Source organism: Lissotriton vulgaris, chromosome 2_1 (assembly GCF_964263255.1).
Source record: "Lissotriton vulgaris chromosome 2_1, aLisVul1.2, whole genome shotgun sequence".
NCBI classification, from domain to species: Eukaryota; Metazoa; Chordata; class Amphibia; order Caudata; family Salamandridae; genus Lissotriton; species Lissotriton vulgaris.
Genome location: NC_141687.1, coordinates 1,961,727,200 through 1,961,743,130, shown reverse-complemented (window position 1 = coordinate 1,961,743,130; position 15,931 = coordinate 1,961,727,200). Strand labels below are relative to the sequence as shown.

The window sequence follows — 15,931 nt, the reverse complement described above, 5'->3', positions numbered from 1 at the left end:
ATATCTGAGTTCTATAGCTTGCCATCAGTTTTGCTGATTTTTCTGCATAGAATTCGTAAGCAGTAGATTTACTAATTGCCAGCCTTGTTTCTATGTCTACAATTGGTCGTTGATGTATTATTGCTGTAACTAATTCCTTCTCCCAAAATAATATTCTCTGAAGAACCTTCTCATTCCTTTCACGCATAATTTTCTGTTTTTTAATTGTATATGACAAAGTCTCACCCCTTATCCCTGATTTGAACGTATCCCAGACAATCTGCATTGACGCAGTACCTTTATTAATATCAAAAAATTCTTTCATCCACAAAGCCAATGTATTTATATACTCAGAATCATGTAGAAGTTTACGATCAAAAGTCCAGGATCTCGTTTGAATGGTTATTTCATCGGTTTTAATTTCGATCACTATTGGATTGTGGTCAGATATTATGCGTGGAAATAATTCAAAGCTTGTATCATGAATAAATGATTTTTTAAGAAAAAAGTAGTCCAAGCGGACCGATTTTTTATGAGGATGGGAGAAGAATGTATACATAGGAAGTATAGATTTTTTTTCATAAGCTACATCAACCAAGCCATGATCTAACACCATTGACCGTAGTGACATGAATAATTTTTTCTTAACGCCCTGATAACAAGATATATCAGATATCTCTTTACTCACATCTAAATGAATATTAAAGTCGCCACACATTATTAATGAAGAGGACCAGTTAGAGAGTTCAAGATTTAGACTATCCAGAATACCTGGATCATCCACGTTTGGAGCATACACAGCACATATGGTCCATAATGCATCATTGATTTTAAACTCTGCTATTGCCCATCTGCCATATTTGTCCGCCTTATGTCGAGTTAACAGGCCTAACCCCTTCTTGTATAGAATAGCTACCCCTTTTTTGTTGATCCTTGAGATGTACAAACCGCTACCTGCATACCTAAGTCTTTATATAAATGTCTGTCATTCCATGTTATATGTGATTCTTGAATGCATACTATGTCGTTTTTCATAGATTGTAAAATTTGTGCCGCTACTCCCCTCTTCTTCTTATTATTTAAACCACAAATGTTCCAAGAACACACTCGTAACTTTCCCATTTATAAGATTTTTTTATAACAGATAACATCATCTTAAGTGAAAAAAAAGATTTCATTTCCTTCTCTATAACAAGCCACCTATCCAACAGTATACCTACAAATATCAAAGTAGTAATATACAATCTGTTTTTACTTGCAACTTCATTTTTTTCCCTCATCCACCCCTCACCCCTCTCTGGGCTCACCCTGAGCCTCCCCCACCCCCCCCCACCCCTCAGCGCTATCAGGGCAAAGGGACATATTGTCCCTCGTGTTGATGATGTGATGAGCACTAAGTGAGTCTCATCGTGCGGCTCGGCTCATGACTACTTATACTTCGTTCATAATCATTAAAGCCGCAGTTAGCTCAAATATATCTGAATATATCAGAACAAGTTTTATCTTACTACATTGATATAATCATTTACTTTTTCCTTACACTTTTAGTCATTGATCAAAGGAAGAAAAAACAGAGAGAGAAAATACGCAACAATTTATCAAAGAGTCATCAGGAATTCTTTGGCTGCTGCCTCGGTGGTGAAAAAGCTAACTCGTTCTTTGTATATGACTTTGAGTTTGGCAGGGTTTAGAAGAAATGCTTGGGCGCCTTTTGCCTGGAATGCTGTAATCAGTTGCCTTAATTGCCATCTTAGTTGTACCGTGGAATGACAATAGTCCGGCCGAACAAATAATTCAATACCTCGAACCTTGCGCTTCTTATTAGGTCTTGCTAAGTCATAAAGAGCTTCTCTTGCAAGAAAATTATTCAGTGAGATAAGGATCGCTCTTGGTTTAGAAGCTGAGGCTGTGTCTCGCCTTACTTGGAACGGGAATCTATGCGCCCTTTGAATTTCGATCTCCCATTTCCATTGACTTAACTCAGGGAAAGCAGCAGAAAAAAGATCTATCATGAATTGTCGTGGATTTGTATTTTCTTTCCCTTCCGGTATGCCCAGGACTCGGAGATTATTACGGCGAGCTCTATTTTCCAAATCCACCAGTTTCCAATTAATCTCCTCTTTGAAGCCCACCATTGATTCTAGCTGTGCCTTCTGTTGCACCATAGAGTCTTCCACCTGTGATATCCTGCTCTCCGTCTCCGTAACTCTTATAACTGTGTCGTTAGAAATTTTCATTACTTTCCTGAGATTATTTTGTAGCTTTTTTACAGCTCCCTGGGTTCGAAGATTTTCAGTTTTAGTCTCCTCTCTGTGATGCAGCATTACTCTATATAAGACTTCCAATGTTATTTCAGGCAAGTCATCAGAAGAATTATGGGGTCCAAAAATTACAGGTGTTTGGGGTGAGTTAGGTCTGGTTACTCTTGGTGGGTCAAAGTTAGCATCAAAGTTCTCAATGTTCTCAATGTCCTCCTCTCGCCCCCACTCCTGTCTATTCGGGGACTCCTCTGGATCTGAATCTGTGCCTTCAGAAATGCTAAGATCATCTTGACCCACCCCCTCCTGCAGTAACTCGGTATTCGGTAACATCTCATCTATATTATCAGAGTCCAATGCTTGGGATAAATCAGTCATAGAGTAAAAGTTACCTGCTGAATCCAAGGACTCTGTATCTTCTCCTCGAGTATCAGCTGCCATTGATAACTTTTGACTTAAATCTTTATTTTTTTCGCCGCTACTAGACGCACCCTTAGCAGGACCTTCTGCGTCTGCTTGTTTTTCTAGAGACTTCTGACTTACTTCAGGAATAGCAGATTTTCTCCTAAACATGCCAGGAATTTTTGGTATTGCTCCTGTCCTACAACTACCAGAAGCCATTGCGTTTTCGGCATTTTCAGCTGTGGTACTTATTATTGTTGCGTTAGTTGCATTGACATTATTTAATTGTGGAGTAGCTTGGTGTAACCCCTCGGCTGTATTTAAAGCAGCTGAAACATTTTCATTACTTGCACTTGAGCTTGGGATTGTACTCACAATTGTAGCAAGCTGAGTGTTACCATCTATCACCGCTGCCGTGTGAATTGTATCTTGACTAGCTGCTGCTGTTGCTGTGTCAGCTCTTGTCTTCGGTTTCTGCTGCCGTAGGGTTCCTGCCGGATTTTTTGGCGCCATTGTAGCCGAGGGAAGCCGAGACACTGAAACAATGTTGCTATCAAGCCCGTATTGTTCCTTTGATTCTCGATGTCGACGTGCTGAGAAGGACTTTGACTCGCTCCCTGCTCCTTCTCCTACGGTTTTCTGGTTGGCAGCTGACACAGATGTAAAGGGAGTCGAGCGCCCACACGCCGAACGAAGGGTTCGAATGTACTTTCTCCACGGGTCCAGGCGCATACCCGAGTTTGGTAAGCGTCCTTGCTATTGCTGACACAAAGCACCGTCACCCCTTCAGACGGCTTTTCCTCCCGCAGTCAGGAAGAGAGAAACGAAGCACTCTCTTCTCTTCTCCGACGCCGCAATCTTCCGTGAAAGTGAGTAAAAAATTCCGTAATTATGCTCCCGCTGCTACAGCATCGACATTGCCTTCCTTCTCAGCCACGTTCAGTAAGGAACACCAGTAACTCTGAGCGAGCCACACGAGAGCCTGCACTAGCGTCTCCTCACTCGGACTTGCAGTCCGCCATCTTGCCTCCATCTTTCTTGGTGGGGTCACTTGGATACCATTAAAATGATACTGAGCCCTACTGTATTGTTCATTATATCTAATCTCCCGGTGTCCATACCTCTTAAATATTTTAAGAAGATGAATTATATCCTCATCTCATTTCATTGGAATCATAAAAAATCTTGCATGTCTTTACTCAAATTAACTGGTCCAAAATCGGAAGGAGGGGTTACATACCCAGACTGTCCCAATTACCATAAGGTTTTTCTACTACGCCAGTCATCTAGATGGCTTTCTGACTCTACGATGCCGGGCCTATTATGGATGGATGTGGAGAAATCTTTTCTCCTCTCTTTCTCTGTCAAAGGATATATATCTTTCACTCACAAACCACAATCTCTCTCTTCACCTATTCTTAACCACTCATTTAAATTATTGGATTCCACTCTTCATAGCAATCCCACAGATATTGATACTTTTCTTAGTTCTACCATTTGGCACAACAAAGTTATATTCGTTAACAATGAATCCATTTACTGGAAATCCTGGAGAAACAAGGGTTTCATCTGGGTGCACCAACATTTTGAGCATGATATTTTACTATCATTTTCCCAAGCCTCTCATCAATTTGATTTGCCCTTAAAATTTGAGACCAAATGCAAAAATTGCATAGTGCCCTTTGTAATGCTTATGAACAAAGTTAACTTTCCTTAATTTCAGCATTATCTACTGATAATCTCTGGTTCACTCTGTTACACTCTTCTACTCCTCTACTATGTATTCCCACGTATTTCCCTCTGACTCTAACAGAGCCAAAACAAAAGTAGAGTTGGCGTGGGAGTCCGACTTAGACGTTGATTGTTCAATCCCTTACTGGGCAAAATGTTTGAATAAAATCGGAAACTCATCTAGGGCAGCAAATACCACGCAGTCCCTTTTCATTATATGTAACAGACTTTTATTTACTCCTACTCTTTTGCATGCAATTCATCCAGCTACAGTGGACAGTTATTGGACATGCTCTTTGCCACAAGTGGATTTAAATTTACTTTTTACATGCGCTTCTGTGTGTTTTTTGGTCACAGATCTGGGCACACGTTCATTAAATTTTGTATACTGCAATCCCGTTTTCGATTCCTACTATCTTTTTAGGTAGTATATCTGAAGCTTGGGCCCCAATCTCCTGTGACACTCATATTTTGGATTTATTGTTGGTAGCGGTTTTTCAACAGATCACCAAGAAGTGGAAGGATTCTACTAAGTAATCATTTCAAGCTTGGTGGAATGCGGTTTGCTACAATCATAGACTGGACACAAGTTATGTCTACCCATGTGTTTAGCTCTGAAAATGCCAGATCTTGAGGTCCCCCGTTACACAGTTCTTAGACGATAGTGCACAACACTTCTCTGCACGCACACCTGCCCAACAGGAAGTCTTTCAAACTCCCTGACATTTCTTCTATCTCCATTTAAAATATTTAATTATATTGCTTGATAATTCAATTTTGTACGGAACTTATATATAATGCATTTGTTTTCTTATGATTGTACTACCAAACGTTCTTTGTTTTATTTGACCATACTGAATTTCTCTCCGTTATAGATGACTTGTATCACTTAGTTATATATAACGTATGGATTATTTATTGTAAGGTACTATTCCTTATCCCTATGCCTTATTATGTTCTAAATAAACTTATTTTACAACAGAAAAATATAACACCTTCAAAAACATTTTGAGTAGATTGCTTTAGGCGTGTTAGATTGGATTTTAGTCGATTTACCTTATGTTATGGTACCACCTATGTTCACCTATTCCTTCTAGCACCACATCGTCTATTGAAGAACTGTGTAAAAATTTACTTTTGTTGTGGATTTTTAGAGTGATCGAAATTTCTCCATGTAAATATTCATTTGGGCTTATATTAGTGGTAATATGAAGAGAAGCAGTGCTAAGAAGAACCCATAAATGTATGGAAATTCTGAACATAATTATATTCATAATTACATGACAATATCAATTACAGTGAAATTGTTATCTAAGAAACGAACTCTCAATAAAAGTCCCACTTTGTCACTTTTTCACTTTTTATTTTCAGTGTTTCAATATTTAACCAAAAATAATTGTAGCACACAGGGTTACTTTTCACAACAAAAGGACATTGGTACTACATCATACGGTCATATAGCAAGAATTCACCATGGGAATTAATAATTCACATCCACAACATTTTACGTGTGCCCATTTACACACTACATGTTACTCAGAACTGTGTCATATACATAGATTAGAAGCAGATTTATTACATACCAGAGTCCGATGTTTGATTCAGCATATGGGTGCATAGCAGTTCCCAAAAATCCTTCTGTCTGGACGCGGGTGAGTAATCTCAACATATTTGTTCATCCATTCATCAGAATATACCAGTTATTTATCTCAAATTTCGCACCTGGGAGGCTTTCAATTCATCCAGTCCATAGCTTCTCTCATATTGGCTAATAACAGGACCATTGACTCAAACTATCGAGTCGTTTTAGGTACTGATTCTGTGTGCCCCGAAAGTGCAACTATAGTTAAAGAGTCAAAAGCGGTCCTGGTCATCGCACCTTTTTTCCAAATACTTCACACTAGAATTTCAACACTCCAAATATGACTATGCTGTATGTAAAAACTGCACATTAACTGCTTTAAATGTAGCTTTACGTTCCGGCCTGTACTGCAACCCATGGATAAACTGAAATTGTATACATTTATGTCTATATCATTATTATATAAAGTTTATTTTGGGGTCCGACCGTATAAAACGCATAAAAGCATGTAATACAGTCTATGTTCAATGGAAACTAATATTTAAAATATAATACAAAGCTTCATGTACAAATGTATGCATATAAAATCTAGGATATCATATTAACAAGGGTACTTTTAAAAAATCAATGGTTCACAGTAAAAGCCCTTGATATTTTCCAGACCCCTCAGTATAATGGGGCATGGATTAGCAAGTTTTGAGGCACCAATATGCACTTTTTGTGGCACAAATATACACATTTGGTGGCATATTTGTGGCATTTTATTGTGCTATTTTTTTTTTATTCCCCAGGGCCCACCGAATGCCCAGTGGGTGGTGGGCCCTAATCATTTAATAAAATTAATGTCCCCAGGGCCCGCCACATGCCTTGTGGGCGGGGGGCCCTAATCAAACTAAATTATGGGGCCCAGGGCCGATCGCATGCTCAAGGGAAGGCAGGCCATAATCATTAAAAAAAATGTATGACCCCAGGGCCTGCCACATGTCCCATGGGGTGGCGGGACTTAATAAAAAAAACATTATTGCCCCTAGGGCTTGCTGCATACTTTGTGGGCATTGGGCCCTAATATTTAAAGAAATTATACCCTCAGGGACCGCCGCATGCCCCGTGGGCCTAAAACTTGATAACTACTAATGCCGTCCAAGCACCCCTTGAGCAGTGGGCCCAGGGGGCATTCACTTTTATCAAGCATTGGGCCCGCTGCCCATGAGGCATGCAACGGGTCCAAGGGGCACGTATATTTTCATAAAACAAAAAAATCAAGCGACTGAATGTTGTTGCAGGCGCAAACACCCAATCATTATCAGAGTAAAAACGTGTAATGACAGATAAAATCATCTGTAATTCACAATCCATGTCAATCGTTGCATTAGCCCAATCTGCAGTAAATGAGTGCCCAGTAAATGCCTTTCATATATAACAACTATAGATTTTTAGAGATTGTGGACCTGTCATAGCTTATTGGGCTTCATTTAGAGGCTCTGTCCATCATTCATTAAAGTCCACAAGCATTATACTACAGAGTGAAGATATTGGGAATGATTGAAGCTGTATGTCCTGGCTCGATGATTTATAATGTCCCGTTATTGAAAAAAGTACGGCAGGTGAAAGGGGGCAAAAGAAACACAACGGCAAGTAGCAGCTTTTTATCAACCTCACTTTGCATATTACACGGAATGTGTATCGGCCTTAAACAAAAAATATCGACAATTCAGACACTATAAAATGTGACAGCCAATTTCATTTTTTTTTGTTCACAGTATCTATGGCACTAAATTAACTGCACAGGCTACCTGTGAAAAAAAGAATTGCTTTCAAGGCCTTGTACATCACCTTTAAGGCACTATACAGTATTGGTCCAGTTGCCCTTAGGCAACGCTTCAACTGGTGTACACCTCCAGGACACTTAAGCTCCGCGGGCTCGTAAAAGATTGTGGTGCCCAATTTCCAACTTGCCCATTGATGCAGGAAAAGCTTTGCGGCCATTGACTCTAAATTATGGAACTCCCTCCCTTTTGAATTGAAAAATTCTCAGACACTTCTCCAGTTCAGGAAAGCATTAAAGACGTGGCTCTTCTAAAACTCAGGTCACTTTGGATTAATTCTGCCTTGCTGATTGCCCGCATGCAGCACAGCACAAAGACACTTTCCGAAGACATCTTCCGGTATACGAGAGCTATACAAAACTTTATTACATAACATAACAATTAAAATGCACTCTACATTCCAATGGAATACCAAAATGTTACATCGAGACTGTGTTTAGAGGTAATGACAGCAATAGTATTAACATAACGTTATCATGTGAGGTGTCTAGAAGGTAGCGTAGACCCCCCTCCCCACCCCACACAACTTACCACATCTGCCGTCGCAGATGTCCTGGCCCCGGGAAATTCCCAGGAGGGGCCCGTAGCCCCTCCTATCCAGGGAGGGGCCTTGACCGCCTTCCCTTTCCTTTCGGCGTCCCATCCTTAGAAGGGACCGCCTCCCCGTTGAGGGGCCAATGGCCACCTCCCCCCGGGCGCTCCCATCCGTAATGGTGTGACGCCCCCCCTAGGGATCTTCCAATTACTGCTCACCGATCATGACCTTACCGCCACAGGCCGGATAGTTGACCGGCTATCCGGACCCCCCACAAAACTCCTACCTAAAGGTCATGAAGTAAACTCTTTAACCAAGCTACGAGGTCTCCTATGAGTAAAGAATTCCCCACCCGGGACAAATGGACCCCATCTTCTAGATACATATGGTCCCCCCTGATACACCCATGAGGAATCGAATGCAATGTGCTTGTACGGAACAATCTACCAAGCTTGTTATTTACCTTCTTCACAGAATGATTTATAGCCGACACTGAGTTAGCCCCCCGCCACACCTTTCGTGGAATCATATGGGACCATGCAATCGTGCACCCTGGAACCCTTCTCGCCAACCAACTTACTGTGGATAGTATCGCCTCGAGAAGTAGTCGTCTACCAGTGGTCACCAAATCATTGCCCCCAAGATGCACTATGATTATAGATGGCGGTGACCTTGTCCGCCCTAACAAACCCTCGAAAAAAGGTTGAAACTGGTCAATACAGAGCCCGCCCCTTCCGTAGAAGGTCACCCTGTACCCGTATTCCCCAGCCATGTGAATCATGTCACCTGCTTTGAATACGTCCGCGGCACGCCTCACGTATGAGTGGCCCACGACCCACACCACTTTTTCCTCAGCCGGTGATCTTTGACCGCTGGTTCCCAGGTGTCGGGTCGACTGCACAGTCCGCCCCGCCTCGTAAGCTTGAGAAACTGTAAACCAAACAAAAAACAAGAAGCGTGAGTACATGATATCAGCTTCACAACATGTGCAACCGCACATACCTTTTGTAACAATTGGAGGACCAACGCCCCAATTGTTTCACCTTTTCCACACTCAGACCCCTGGCTGTAGCCTCTGTAGCAGCCCCTATCCGGAAGGAATGGGTCCCAAACTCGCCGGGGTTCAAGCCCGCGGCCGAAATTGCCATTGCAAGCACCCGCTGGAACTGAAACCTCGTCAGTGGGGTGGCATCAGCGTGTCTCAACAAGGTCCCCCCCCATGATGCCGCCCTCTGCGCCAAATATTCCTCAACGCATACGACGGGGCACATGGGAGATCCGGGTATCCGATGGACTACTACGCTGTCCCCGATCGCACCCTGATCGGTCTTGGACCTGGCAAACGAGACAATCATCGTCTCCCCTTTAACTTGAACGTGCTCTCGGCACAGTCCCCCCCCCCCCCCCCGTATCCTGCTTATTCTTTGCCACCAGTTCGCTTACCCGCATAGCCCCATGGAATGCTAATGCAAAAGCGGCCCGGAATAACACTGTTTCTGACTGGGATGAACATGTCGCAGGGAGTACGGACAGTAACAGGGCCAACCTTTCCAGACCTATCGGCTTTGCCAATGTTTGTTTATTTAGGGATATCTCGCCAGTACCCCAGACGGAGTGCATGCCTGAGAGGGATTGCTTATTGTAAACTGAGCACTCAGCATGCTATAAAAAGCTTCTAGGGCTCGGAATGAGGGGACATTGAAGGGCAGGGGTTACTTTTCAACAACCAATTTGCCTTACTGCCATGCGTTGTTGAGTTTTGTAATATTTATGGGCACCACTGGATAACTTTCATCAATGATGTGGAGTTGCTTTATCCAGCGAGTACGTCAAGCGTGTGAACTGTTTTGCTGTATCTTGTATATAACCTTAAATATACTAAATAGGCTGGGTGCTTTGAAGTGTAATTACTGCACTTTGATGTGTCATTATGATAGATAGTTCGCTTGTTTTTTAGAACACACCCAGAGTTAAAATTGGCGACACTTCAGTGAGCGTTCATGTTCAATATATAATAGCGCTGATGAAGCAAATAATAACAGAAAGCCAAGAGAAGTCAACAGAACAAGCAACAGCAGCAAGGACCAGTGAACAGCTGTGTATCCACGGAGGTTCTTGGAACAGTAACTAATTCAATGTCTTCGACCTCGGATGTCATTCGTTAACTTGGCTAGTACCTGTAACTAATTTCCCAGCAACCTTTGCACTTCTGTATCACTTAGTTAATATTTTACAAAATACGTTTGCATTAACAAAATATTCCACTGTCAGGCTAAAAGTCACGTAAGAGACTCAGACAGCAGAAAGCCTTACTTTTTATTTAAGGATTGCTTCTTCTCCTCATCTGTGGACCTGAAAATGGCAAAGGGCATCTTTATCAACCGTGCGCTGCTGGTGGTGGGCATCTTGTTTACTGTAGCATCCGTGGCTACAGTCATTGCCCTGTCGGTGGTGTACGCCGAGGAAAAAGCCAACAGTAACTCCAGTCCTCCTTCAAGCAGCCCAACCGTGTCCACCACCGCCATAGCCTCTTCGACCCCCACTCCGCAGCCAAGCAACCCCTGGAACAAATACAGGCTTCCAAACACCCTCCTCCCGCACCACTATGACCTGGAGCTGCAGCCCTATCTGGAGAAGGACTCTAGAGGCCTTTACATCTTTAAGGGCAAAAGCACCGCATACTTCACAGCTGCAGCAGCAACCAACCTGATCCTGATCCACAGCAACAAACTGAACTACACCCGCCAGGGGGAATTTCACATCTCGCTCCGTACGGATGATGGGTCAGATCCACCGCCCATTCAGAGGACCGGCCTCGAAATTCCAACCCAGTACTTGGTGGTGGAGCTCAGCGGGAACCTGGAGCAGGGGAAGAGCTATTCGATGTACACCGAGTTCACGGGACAGCTGGCGGATGACCTGGCCGGGTTCTACAGGAGCGAATATGTGGAGGATAATGAGACCAGGTAAGGAGTGGCTTCTTCTGTAATTATTGGAAAGTAATCAAAGTATTGTCTTTCAGCGAGGAAATCCATCATGAGTGCCCACGTCACAGATAATCTGCTCCAGTATTAAATATTGTACAAATCAGTTTATTAAAAAGAAGCTACCATTACCCTTCTTCTAAGGACTGGATAAATGAACTGTGCTAATGCATTATCAGTAATATTCTGATTGAAGCTAATTGTGATTGCACATCTGACTATTTATTTAATGAAACGCAAGGAAACACATATATTATTGTTTGGTATGTCAGAGAAGGCTACAATTACTTTGTATGCCCTTTAAACAAGCACTGACAAAGCCAATAGTTCTACCTTTAACGAGATAACAAATGCAGACACAGCCATGCACAAATGATGTTTGCATGTGTTAAAACTATAAAGCCAACGTTTCTGGCCTTCCCAGTGCTTATTATTAGATGTTGGAGCATAGTGTATGGGTACGTGTGTATATTCTTCGCTTTTATGAAGTCCTATTACCCTATTTAATGGTATTCCAAGTATCAACCTTGAAAGTAAGAGCGCCTGAGCTGGCAATTTGACAGTGCAACTTGGTCAGGGGCATTGTTTAGGCAATAATGTTAGGAGAATGAGACTCTGAGATGTACCCACAATGAGGAGTACCTAACTAGAAAGGATATGGCAGGCTGGCACCACTGGACAGTGGCAATAAATAGGGTTAATTTTGAAAGGTAAGGGCAACCAGTGTAGGGCCTCTGAAGGTTCGTCTGAACTATGTTGTTCACTCTAATCCAGTTCCTCCTCAGAGCAATGTAGGACAGAGAGGCCCAGGAGAGCAGTCTAGGGTAAGCTCATAGCTAACATCAGCTGACCAGATTTAGGATGGCCACCCAATGTAGGCCTTGATGACACACTGACAGGCTGTTCGAGGAATTCACACCACCTTAAGACTCATCTGCAGAGCTCTTGTGTTCCGTAATGAACACCTAACCATAACTGGAACGTACCTGGGTACGTTCCTAGAAGTAACCTGGTTCACATTGGAGAGTCGTATGTTGTATAAAAAAAACAGCAGAAATATAAAATGTGAAAAAAAATAAATGGTCTAAAAAAATGCTAAGTGAAGTTAGAATGTAATGTAAACAGGGACTGGATCGCTGGAATGAATTACCTCAAAGCTCTCTGTAGTTGTTGTCGGAAATTCGATCATTGCTTTTGCCCCAAAAGGACATGAATTTAATACCCAATAGGAACCCATTTCAAAGTGTTTGATTATTGTTGCATTTGAGACCTGGCAGGACTGGACACACTTAAAGTCGTCCTGGTGGCACATTGAGTGACAGGAAGGGACCTAATCAGATCCAAGCCTTCGACCCTGCCTGTGCATTACACACATCTTCATAACTCACTCTGCAATCCCAGGCCCTGCCTTAAATGTGGACGAGCTACTGAAATCTCAATCCTAAAGCCTCACTCTGGCTCACCTCAAGCGTAAAAAGAAATGAGCTTTCATGTGGTGTCTGCCTCCTTCCATGCTCTAACCTCATGCACCAAGAAATAGTGATAAAGCAGTGACCTTTGAAATACAATGAACAAGAGAAAAAGATACATATCTAGTAGCTGAATTGTACAATGTGAAACCAAACAAAATGAGTTATTCTGGCTACCCTATTTGAATAAATTGTGTGATACTAAGGTTCGAAATGGCCCTTTTATCAGGGTCACCACCAAAGCTTTTGCCTTCCTCCTCCTACATTTGTTCTGACCTCGTTTTATCTGGAATTAGGACTCTGAGCACTTTACCACTGCTAACCAGTGCTAAAGTGCATGTGCTCTCTCCTCTAAACATGATAATAATTGGCTTATCTTCAATTGGTGTATTTAATTTACTTATAAATCCCAAGCAAAGTACACTATATGCCCAGGGCCTGTAAATTAAATGCTACTAGTGGGACTCCAGCACTGATTGTGCCACTCACTTGAGAAGCCCTTTATGGCTCTGGGCCGGTATTGCAGAGTCTATAGTGCTGTGTTAAACTGCCATTTCGACCTGGCAAATACACTTTTTTGCAAAGTCCAAACCTTCCTTTTTTTTTAATAAAAATTAAGTCACCCCAGGGTAGACCTGGGCAGCCCAGAGGGCAGGGTGCAATTGATTTAAAAAGCAGGACGTGTGCTTTTAATTTTTACATGTTCTGGTAGTGAAAAACTCTTAAATGTGTTTTTCACTTCCGCAAGGCCTATATCTGATAGGATAAGATTGGTGTTATCTTAATAAGTGTAATAAATAAATGGGAAGAAATCTCTGTTCCCAGTTTGGTATCTCTGGAATCCCCATTTAAAATCCTAATTGATGGTGAAGTCTGATTTTAAATCACAATTTAAAAAATGCCGCTTTTAGAAAGTTGCTGCTTTTCTGTATTAGTCATTTGGTGCCTGCAGCCTTTCTCTGGTCACATGACTGGTGTAGTTGACAGTTGGGCTTTGTGTATTACCCAAAGACAGCCAAACACAAGGGGAGCTTACGTGTGACTGAATGTGCCATCACTGTCATGATGGGAGGGAGGAGCTGAACCCAGCCTCACTGTGTCCTATTCACATAGGAAGGGCTGCATTCCCCGTGTAGTTAATCTGGATACAAGGCCAGCAGGACATCTGTTAATTTCAAAGACAGGCCTCTAGAAGTTTAGCCCCACTTCAAAGGCCGAACTGGGTGTAAAAGAAGCACCCAAGATGCCACCACTTCAGTGCACTCCTGGACCTGTGGATACCCTGCCAGAAAGAAGTACTGCTGGGCTGCTGAAAGGAATGCCACTCTGCTGGACTCCTGCTTTGATCTGCTGAACTGGTGCCTGTTGTCCTCTAGCCTGGGGAAGAAGGACTGGACATGTATCTTTTGAACCACAACCTACACTGATGAGAATATCCCTAGAAAAGAAATTAAATGCATTTGAGAGAGGGGAACCCCTCGAGGGTGTTAGTGAGCGAATCAGTGGAGAAGAAGGTCTCTTGGAGGCACTAACCAAGGCTGTCGCTCCTAGCCTTGGTGAGGATTGGAGAGTAGGTCATATTTGTGGGGGAGAACAGTGGAGAAGCCAGTGTGGAAGAGGAAGCTACCTTTTCTCACAGGCGACACGCCTGGATGACTCTGTCCACACACAAATCGCCGGGGTTACAAGCATACTTTGGTCTGGGGTATGGCAGGAATTCTAAAGAAGCCTTCTTAAAACATAGGCTAGGAATCCTACCATCCATTCCACATTTACAACCATGGCTGAGAAGGGACTGTGGGACAAAATGCAGGCTGTGCGGTGCAGAGAATGAAGACTTTGAACATCTATTATGCACCTGCCCGAGGCTGAAAGAGGAAAGAGCAGCTCTTAAAAACTGCCGTTAATGAACAAAAAATCCGCACACGCAGACAAGCAGTTCTCGCTTGTTTCGACCCAGGTCTTACGGCATTAAATGGGAAGTTGCTCAAATTCCTGAAACTTTTGGAACTGAAACAAAAAAATCATGAAGTCGGCCCTGAATAGATCAATTGAACAATGGCCAAGACATGACATTATGAATGCACATCTATATCAAACTGTTTTTAGCATTACTACTTTTTTAACCAAAGTTTTCTTGTTTTAAAAAAAAAATCTTTAAATCTTTTACCTGATGATATGAGCTATCAATGTATTTTTTGTAATGGTTTTAATTAACTTAAGACAATAAGATCTACTTACTTACTTACAGTGTGTCATTAGCCCTCTTGCACGAAAGGAAATGGGCCCCAAGGCTACTATTTGATTAGCAAAATACTGCACAAATCAGGGTTCAGTGACCCCTCAGGTTTCTGGCAATGCCACCACTGCACCTGTTGCACCAATGAAAGCTACACCCCGGGAGCAGAAGAGCTAGTCACGAAGCTTACTTGATAATGTGTGCTTTTGGTAGTCTGATACCAGTCCATGGGCGTGAATCAATATGTTGGATCCACCCTGTGCAATTTGTACCACTTCCACTTCCACTTCAGGTATACATATAAGGACTGGACGACCTGCCTATGCACGCATAGACTTTGAATGCTACAGAGTACTGTGTGCTTCATTCAGAGTATGGGAGCATCAGGAGGCAGACATCAACACAAGAAAAGGAAGCAAATGACTAAGGCACTGAAGAGCATTCAATGTTACAGAAATGTCACCATTCTCAGGCCCGTACATGCGCAGTTTATCCAGTCAGGTTTTTACTTTTTGTTCTGGTCATTATTATCTTGAATGTATAATGGGTTAAGCTGGACTACAAGTACCAAAATGCAAAGAGAAAACATAGACTGAAGGAGAAATTGACACATGCAATTGGTGTTATAAACTGATCAGAAATCATCGCAGGCCTAAGCCCTAAACCTAAATCGCACCCTCGCAAAGGTTCATAGGATTAGTGTTTTTTAACGAGGTGATGTGTTGGGCATGATCCAAAGAGATATTGAATGGGGATACTATCCCACTTTCATCACATACAGAAGTAATTCCTAGAAAGAAAGAAATGTTTACATCAATACAGGGAATGGCAGTGATTTTTCTTGCTATTTATTAGCAATGATATATATCCAATAAATTAAGATTTTCTTGAACAGTTGTTTTCTGAATGTATACATGTGATGCAAT

At 42.3% G+C, this 15,931-nt stretch overlaps 1 protein-coding gene across 1 annotated transcript in view; it reads left to right on the top strand.

Annotated features, from left to right (window-relative positions):
- Window positions 1-10,353: 10,353 nt before the first annotated feature.
- Window positions 10,354-15,931, top strand: part of LOC147733562 (aminopeptidase N-like) — a 474,314-nt gene continuing 468,736 nt past the window's right edge. The window contains exon 1 of the mRNA XM_086958149.1: window positions 10,354-11,279. Within this exon, the coding sequence (XP_086814275.1) occupies window positions 10,672-11,279 (608 nt within the window). The 5' untranslated portion in view covers window positions 10,354-10,671. The remainder of the gene's footprint in view (window positions 11,280-15,931) is intronic.